General features: G+C 37.3%; 2 protein-coding genes across 7 annotated transcripts; one reads left to right on the top strand and one right to left on the bottom strand.

The window, feature by feature from the left end:
- Window positions 1-359: 359 nt before the first annotated feature.
- On the top strand, window positions 360-7,296 carry LOC117609504 (zinc finger-containing ubiquitin peptidase 1). 6 transcript variants are annotated; one of them, XR_013062398.1, is made up of 11 exons: window positions 360-500; window positions 1,354-1,589; window positions 2,367-2,620; window positions 2,686-2,989; window positions 3,064-3,491; window positions 3,717-4,119; window positions 4,211-4,338; window positions 4,398-4,621; window positions 4,719-4,867; window positions 4,947-4,987; window positions 5,808-7,296. XR_013062398.1 is itself a non-coding variant. In XM_034335934.2 (9 exons), exons 2-9 carry the CDS (start codon window positions 1,384-1,386, stop codon window positions 4,761-4,763), a joined length of 1,992 nt encoding a protein of 663 aa, XP_034191825.1. In that variant the 5' UTR covers window positions 360-500; window positions 1,354-1,383; the 3' UTR covers window positions 4,764-7,296. The 6 variants fall into 6 exon arrangements, 3 of the variants coding, with proteins under 3 accessions (XP_034191825.1, XP_034191826.1, XP_034191827.1); XR_013062397.1 differs by having other exon boundaries at window positions 4,947-7,296; XR_013062396.1 differs by having other exon boundaries at window positions 4,719-4,987.
- Window positions 6,731-7,205, bottom strand: Cox17 (Cytochrome c oxidase copper chaperone COX17). Its single transcript, XM_034335957.2, has 2 exons — window positions 7,062-7,205; window positions 6,731-6,866 (listed from the first exon to the last, which is right to left on the bottom strand). The coding sequence occupies exons 1-2, from the start codon at window positions 7,181-7,183 to the stop codon at window positions 6,782-6,784; spliced, it is 207 nt and encodes a 68-aa protein (XP_034191848.1). The 5' UTR covers window positions 7,184-7,205; the 3' UTR covers window positions 6,731-6,781.
- Window positions 7,297-8,546: the final 1,250 nt, after the last annotated feature.

The following is an 8,546-nucleotide window of genomic DNA, read 5'->3' as shown; positions in this document are numbered from 1 at the left end:
CCTGATTTCATTGAAGCGTTGATAACTGATTGAAAGATGAACCGAGACTGCCTTTCAAACTTTCTAACTTTCTCAAGTAACTATAAAGAAATCCTATAAAGAAACTTTACAAGAATTTGCTATTTGGATGCAACCTGCATCCTCCATACTCCATTCTCTTTCGATATATCCGGTCCAACAGAAGTGCTTGGATCAAGTTGATGTTTCATGATTTAAACGATTGCTAGATAGAAGCTTACCGACAGCGTACAAGCAAGGTTGCAAGGTTGCAGGGGTGGCGCCTACGGCAAGGTCCGGAACGAACGAACGAACGAACAGTGGAGGGTTGTGGAGGGTTGACGCGGTGGGGTGTTGGAACGAGAAACGCTTCTCGTGAAAGTGTCGAGGTGGATTGGCGCTATCATCATATGGAGGCAAACGGGGCGCCGTGTTAGGCATTCCAGCCTGCACGGACGCCTTGGTGCGCAACCCCAAGGAGTTGCGAAATTTATCAATTTTCGGTGAGTTTACAGCATGTTTCAAACACGAGTTGAAAGTGCACGCGTTCTCGAGACAATAAATGGGTCAACCCAATCCAACTATGTACCACCTAACATCTACTCGTTTCTTTTTCGAATCATTCGATTGGCCTACTTTCCTTGACTACGATATCGAAAGTGTACCGTTCGGAATCCCTTGCTCCTCGCTGTGCTATCGTCTCCATCGTCGCCATCCTCGTCGCCATCCTCGTCGCCATCCTCGTCGCGGTTTTTTCCATCAAAGCTTTCTTCCAATAGCAAAAGTATGAGATCCTCGGTGAAGACGAAAACGCGTCTATTAACATTCAAGGTGAAAGTGTTTGTTATTCTCGTTTCAGTTTACTAGTAATAATAGCTTACTAAAACATAACATCTCTGCATCTGGATCGGAACACGATGCGTTGTTAAAAGCGAGAGAGCTTAACGGATGGCCGCGGTACAATCGCGGACACTTGTACGCGACCCTGAATTCAATTATCGATTCACCGAGGAAAATACTCGACGGTGCATTTCCGACGTGCATCGTCACGAGTGTACTTCACCTAGGTCATCATTCCGATTTTTCTTTTTCTTTTTCTTTTACTTTTTCTCTTTTTCGTTATACATGTATACATACATACATACATACATACATATATTCGCCTGTGAATGCAAACACGTTACTCGAATGCTACTATAATTTCACTGATATTTGCATAAATCCTTACGCCTTCGAAAAACTCAATTCTTATTCGATCCAACTATTTAGTACATACCTACATATTTAGTAATTATTGTCAGTAATTCATAGGGGTGTGCAAACGTAATAACGTGTATTCATATTTCCTCATTATAGATCGGCAAGTGTTGATTATATGTAATAAAAATGGCGGCGAGCAAACCACCGGAAATGAATTACACGTGTGAAATTTGTGGCCTGGAGGGTTTCAACGACGAAGAGATGAGGTCTCATATGGTTTTCTATCATCTACAAGGGGCTGCTAATTGTCCGTTTTGCGATTTAGGAGAAATTTCGCCGACGGAAATGTTGGCTCACGTTAATAGTGCTCACCTTGATTACTTAACACCAAGGTATGTACATTCATTCAAATTATATATTCATTTTTATTTCTTTTTTTTTTCTTATATTATTTACAAGTTTATGTTTCGTAAGTGCAGCGCGAGCTATTTAGGTATTTAAATAATTCCGTTTACTTGGAAAATGGCGGTAAAGGCAAATCTTAGATGTCGCTGACATGTAGCGTGTAAAATTTCTGATTCTTGATTCTTCTTCAAGAAATCGTTATTAGTATTTTTCTTTGATAATGCACCTGTGTAGATTGATCAAATTCCGTTAAATGTGTAAAAATTAAAAGTGTATTAGGCGACTATTTCTTTCTTTCTTTCTTTCTTTGTTTCTTTCCTCCCTTACATACATACATACATACATACATACATACATACATACATACGTGCATACATACGTCTCGTGTTTGACAACAACGTTCTCAGTTTAAGTTACGTTTTATCTATAGCTTATGTTGTATCGATGTCACGTGTTCTTTTTCTTTTTTTTTACTCTTTGAATTAAATAACAAGTAAATTTTAAGCTTGAAAGGAACGTGCACAGTTTTGTAGTACTTTGATTGTTGTAGAATTTTAGAATTAGTTAAAATCAGTTATGTACTATATAAGATATGATAAACAGCCGAAAACGAAATGCTAGCTGTGAATTAAATCTTGACAATGAAAAGTATTAAACATATAGTTTTCAATTATTACCTTATAGAAAATAGGTCTCTTGTACATTCAGAGATTATACTATACAATATATAACATAATAACCTTTGTTCCTATCAATTATTGCAGTACTCCAGAGAATGATATGATGGCATTCATCGACGATGATTCCCTGGTGGATGATCGTAGACACGAAGAATGCCGTGGTCCTTGTCCTTCTCCAACCATGTCTCCGAGCCCGCCTCTTCTTCAGAATGGTTGGAGCAGTTCGCTTAATTCACGTATTAAACAGCAGCCAGAAATACCAAAGTCTGAACCACAGATTCCTAGTTCTAATGTGAATAACAACAACAATAACAATAACATTGGGAATGTTAATAATGGTAAGAGGAATTTGAATTGTTTGATAACTGTGTCGGCACACGGATGAAGAAAATTTCTGTTCCAGTGATAGAAGGCGCAGCTGGTCATGGTTCTCCGTTGCGTTCAGGCCTAAATCTGCAACTGCGTTCCCATGCTTCGCCAAAACTTCCGGTTCAAGAGTGCCCCATGTGCCCGTACAGTTCCGATAGTCCGCTGAGGCTAGAGGAGCATATTAATAGGCAACATTTTGATCTCACGTCGCCGTCCTTCCCACCTGAATCACCACCGTCTCGCGATAGCGTCTTTAACTGCCCTCTGTGCATCACATCTTTTCCAAATTCTTCTGATCTAGAATTACACGTCAACATAGAGCACAAAGATATTTTAAGGTATTATTGGGTTTACAACAGTGTATATCAAGAAATTAGTAAGGCCAATTAATTATATATATCGTCTTTTTTAGTCCTGCAAATGGTGCAGCTTCGCAGGCTGCTCAAGCAACTAATGGCGGCGATACTCCTGCATGTCCAGTTTGTTTCAGCACTTCGTTTAAAAACAATGACGATCTAACAGCACACATTGAAGAACATTTTAGTAAAAAGTGTACTCCATCTCCGATAACTCCAGACTTATCAACCGATAGGATGCTGGCAAAAGACATGGAAAGACTGGAGAAGGAACTTCGAAAGTTACGCGAGCAGCGCGAATTTGAAATGTTAAGGGCGCAATATGGGATGGACAATCAGGGCAATTTTCGAGAACAAAGTGTTACTAATATGCAGCGGGCTGTGTATTCTGGTGAAATGACAATTGCCGATTATTACGAAAGGCAAAGCGAACTCAGAGTAGCCGAAAGTAGCGGTATCGACGACAGCAGTTCTTGTACACGAGGTAATGATTCTTCTCTTTCGAAGAACATTCTCTACACCATTCTATTATAATATCGCGATTCTTACTCGTTAGATTCTTTTTCTTTTCGTTTCTGTTCTTCTCTTTTCTTTTCTTTTCTTTTCTCTTCTCTTCTCTTCTCCTTTTCTCTTCTCTTCTGTTCTTTTACTTTATTTTATTTTATTTTATTTTATTTTATTTTATTTTACTTTCTTTTCTTTTTTATAGGACTAGTGCCCAAGATACGAGCTGTTAGTCAAGCGTGTAGTAATGTATTGAGCACCTGGATGTGTTCTACCGTAGACCATTATGCCACTACCTACGGAGACAAAGGCTGGGGATGTGGTTATAGAAATTTGCAAATGTTAATTTCTTCGCTTTTACAACATACAGGGTATAACGAATTAGTTTATAAAGCGTGGAATTCTGGTTTGAGCGGTAGCAGTTCTGCTAAGCATCCGCTTCGAAGTTCGATACCATCGATCTCTAGACTTCAAAAAATGATCGAGTGGGCTTGGGCTCAAGGTTTCGATACTCAAGGAGCGGAACAGTTGGGAGGAAAGCTAGTGAATACTAGAAAATGGATTGGTCCGACAGAAGTAGTTATATTATTATCTAGTCTGAGAATTAAGTACGTTTTGCAATTTCCATCTTTTTTTTCTTATTACTGGAATCGTATTATACATATATCTATATATGTATATGTTTCTATCCTTTTATAGGTGTCAGTTGGTAGATTTTTATAGACCAACCAACTCCGACGGCGGACATCCTGAGATGTTTAACTGGGTTTTACAATACTTCCAACGGTGCGATGATTTCAAGCCCCCTCTTTATTTGCAACATCAAGGTAAATTCTTGCTAGAAAACGATTACTTCGAGATTCTTCAATTCTCTCGGTAATTACAGGTCATAGTAGAACAATAATAGGAGTAGAACAATTAAGAGATGGTTCAATAACTATGTTAGTACTCGATCCAAGCCATAGTCCAGCACAAATGGCACAATTTAACAGCACCAGTAGTGCACTCGGTGCGATGCGTTTAGTACGAAAATCGATTGCAGCAATGAAAGCAAGACAGTATCAAGTTGTTGCTGTTACCGGTATCATGGAGACTGATCTCGAGTATCACGTGAGCAACTTTTTTCCCACTTCTCTTCTTTCCCCCCTGCTCGTTTAGTTTATTCGCTTTTTATTTATAATCAGAAATAAAATATTTTTCATTTCAGGAAAGCAAAGTATTATGTTTGATTCGCGTACCTCAAGATAGGTGAGATTTGCTGACCCGAACAAGAGTGAAATCTTTTGGAAAGACGATAGACTGCCTCAAACCAATTTTTTCTGGCATCCTTAAAGTTACATGATCGCAGTGTTATAGGTTTTATCATTAGGAGATTTGCTCCACCATAGTAGTTGCAAAATAATATTATTTAACAATATATTCTTGCATTTTTTAGCCATTATAAATGGATTGGCTCCTCGAATGATATAGATACGTGTAAGTTTGTGTCGCGATTAAGAGATTCGAAGCTGAAATTGATTAAATCGCGAGAAAACAGGAAACAGAAAACAAATGTCTATATACATATATCGCGCGTAATGATTCCCATTTTAATCGATAATCGGTTCTGAAAATATTCTATTACATATGATGTGTGCTCGGGAAAGAAAGTTACAGTTAGAAACTATATAAATGATTTAAAAAAGAAAAAAAATCAATTTGATCGTCGTTTCCTGTTCACAATATTCTGCTCAATTTTCGTCGCACCGAACAGGCTGTGCTAATTTTTAGTCGACCAATCGTCCTATGCCGGTCGGTTGCATCAACGAAAAAGCCATGGCAGAGCTTGAAAAACGAGACTCTTTCGTAGCTGTGATGCTGTTATCGATTTAACGCTAATCAATCGTCTGATTACAAATATTTTTGAAGACACTCCATATGATCGAAATATTAAAAGAAAGGCATTGCCCGCGCTTATCTTCTTTCACCTGTACTTAACATTTCTAATAAACATTCTTGTCAAAATATTGTCAATTTTCAGTCAATAAAAAATACCATTAGAATTAATACATCGTAATACGTACCAGAATAAAATTTTATCTACCGTATTTTTCTTATTATCATTGCTTTTATATCGCTTTGGGGTGTCTACAAGAATAACAAACATATTTCCATATATTCTATATACATTTACCTGTATACTATACACATATTTGCACACTCTTCGTTATATTACACTTTACTCACTCATACATCAAGTACAACTACTTTTCATACTAATTATAAATATTCTATTTGATTGTTTCATTATTTTAAGGCTATCCATACTTAAACTTGTAAGTTGAATTCAATGCTGTGACTGAAAGAAAGCAAAACAAAACACTACAGTCCATTATATCTTGTTACATTATACGCTTAAGAAGAAGAAGAAGGAAGAAGAAGAAGAAGAAGAAGAAGAAGAAAAAAGAAGAAGTTAAGTGATTTACAAAATTATTATTATTACTATATCATTACAATCATCATTTATATCGAAATCATTATTATCACAGTTCTCACTCATCATCGTCATTATTATTATTATTGTTGTTGTTGTTGTTGCTGTTGTTATCGCAACACTTACTGTATCTGATAAATGATATTCACACATACACACACCTATTACTTACAGTTGACAAATATTGAAAATCATTAGAGAATTTAATGTTCATTACAATGAAAAAACATTATCGTTTTATGGCTTTAAAAATTTATCAAATGTACTAATCGAATGAAAATTCGTCTTTCTGCTCGGTAGGACCAGATGCAATAATAATGACTGACACCAAAGATACGATTATCATTTATATTGAATTGTAACAGAAAAATTAAGAATATGTTCAACATTTTGGAGTGTGGAGGCAAATTAAGCCATGGAATTGTTATGCAAGTGTAAAAAGAATTTCACATTAACCACATGTCGAACTAAAATATATGCTTTGTTAGAATTCCCAATTTACGTCTGATTGTTTTGTGTCATTTAGAACGAATATTCTTATTTATTGCATATACATATATTCCATGTTCCTTAACAGTAAAATACTTTTATCCTTTTGATATTCAAATCTATACATATTATGTAAAAAAAGGGAAAGCGCTAAAATAAATAACACATTTGATACAAATAAAACTATCTTGTTTGTAAAATAGAGAAATATTGAATGGATCTAGTGGAACTAGTTGGTAAACACAGTAAGAATATCATTGTAAATCATTACAGCCTTTATTGTTTTCTAAATTAATAATAGTTTACATTTATAGGTTGAAACCCATTGACTTCATACAGGCTTTATGCGCTTCTATTAAATTCCCACAGTGTTCCTCGCCTTTGGTGATAATGCTGAAATCATAGTAGCTTTACTAAAGAAATGAAAGATGAGGTTATGCATCCACGTACACAAAAGACAAATAATCAGATCTTGTACAACTTTGTCATAGAATTTGTTTACATGTAACGATTAAATCTCGCATAGCGGATTCTTAAAAGCAGCTTAAGAAAGAATGTTATTTATTTAATATTCAATTATTTGCGTACCAATCGTCCCTCGCTTTTTTCGTCTCAGGACATGCACAACAAGGTTTAAGAGGTTTATTAGGTTTTTCAGATTCCTTCGATTCTGCACTTACTAAAGTTGATTTAGCATTTATCATACCCATTGTGTTACTTTATTATATGCAAAACTAGATCCTATAATTCGTCTTGTCTAAATCTTCCACGAGTGCGTAATTTTATTAGTAAAGGTTGCATCGTCTTCAGCGCCTCTTCAAAATTGATTGATCGAGGCAGGTCTCAATTTTTCTATAGAAAGTCTATAGGTCGCACATTTCAGCTAAGGTTATCCTGACACCTACATGAATCTAGCTGGAAGGAATAATAAAATATAATCATTTTTAATATTTCTTAGTGTATTTCGTTCGTAAATCGTTTGTGATTAATTGTAGGTCTATGTTTAACGTTTGTGACAAATTAGTTCTTTTGTAATTAGCAATTTCATTTCAATCATGATGTGAGCCGAATCTTTTTAGTAATTATTTAAAATAAACAGATTTTGTGATAACTGATAACTGTTATTGATTGGAAATCGTTTGTGATTTATAAATATATCATATTCATTGTTTGCAAGTGAATAATTTCTTAATATTTTGTCGATGCGTAGAAAGTCACCGGGGTCCCTGACACCCCAGATGATATTTTATTCGGCCCCTAAAGAGAGTCACCGGGGTCCCTGACACCCCAAGATGTTATTTTGTTCGGTCCTTAAAAAGAGCCACCGGGGTCCCTGATACCCCAGATGATATTTTGTCGGTGCGCAGAGAGAGTCACTGGGGTCCTTGGCACCCCAAGATCATATTTTGTTCGGCCCCTAAAAAGTGTCACCGGGGTCCCTGACACCCCAAGATCATATTTTGTTTGGCCCCTAAAAAGAGCCACCGGGGTCCCTGACACCCCAGATGATATATTTGTCGGCGCGCAAAGAGTAACCGGGGTCCTTGACACCCCAAGATCATATTTCGTTCGGCCCCTAAAAAGAGTCACCGGGGTCCCTGATACCCCAGATGATATTTTGTCGGTGCGCAGAGAGAGTCACTGGGGTCCTTGACACCCCAATATCATATTTTGTTCGGCCTCTAAAAAGTGTCACCGGGGTCCCTGACACCCCAGATGATATTTTGTCGGTACGCAGAGAAAGTCACCGGGGTCCTTGACACCCCAGATGATATATTTGTCGGCGCGCAAAGAGTAACCGGGGTCCTTGACACCCCAAGATCATATTTCGTTCGGCCCCTAAAAAGAGTCACCGGGGTCCCTGATACCCCAGATGATATTTTGTCGGTGCGCAGAGAGAGTCACTGGGGTCCTTGACACCCCAATATCATATTTTGTTCGGCCTCTAAAAAGTGTCACCGGGGTCCCTGACACCCCAGATGATATTTTGTCGGTACGCAGAGAAAGTCACCGGGGTCCTTGACACCCCAATATCATATTTTGTTTGGCCCCTAAAAAGAGCCACCGGGGTCC

Source organism: Osmia lignaria, chromosome 7 (assembly GCF_051020975.1).
Source record: "Osmia lignaria lignaria isolate PbOS001 chromosome 7, iyOsmLign1, whole genome shotgun sequence".
NCBI classification, from domain to species: domain Eukaryota; kingdom Metazoa; phylum Arthropoda; class Insecta; order Hymenoptera; family Megachilidae; genus Osmia; species Osmia lignaria.
Note: the sequence above shows the minus strand (reverse complement) of the source record. Positions and strands in the feature narration are given on the sequence as shown.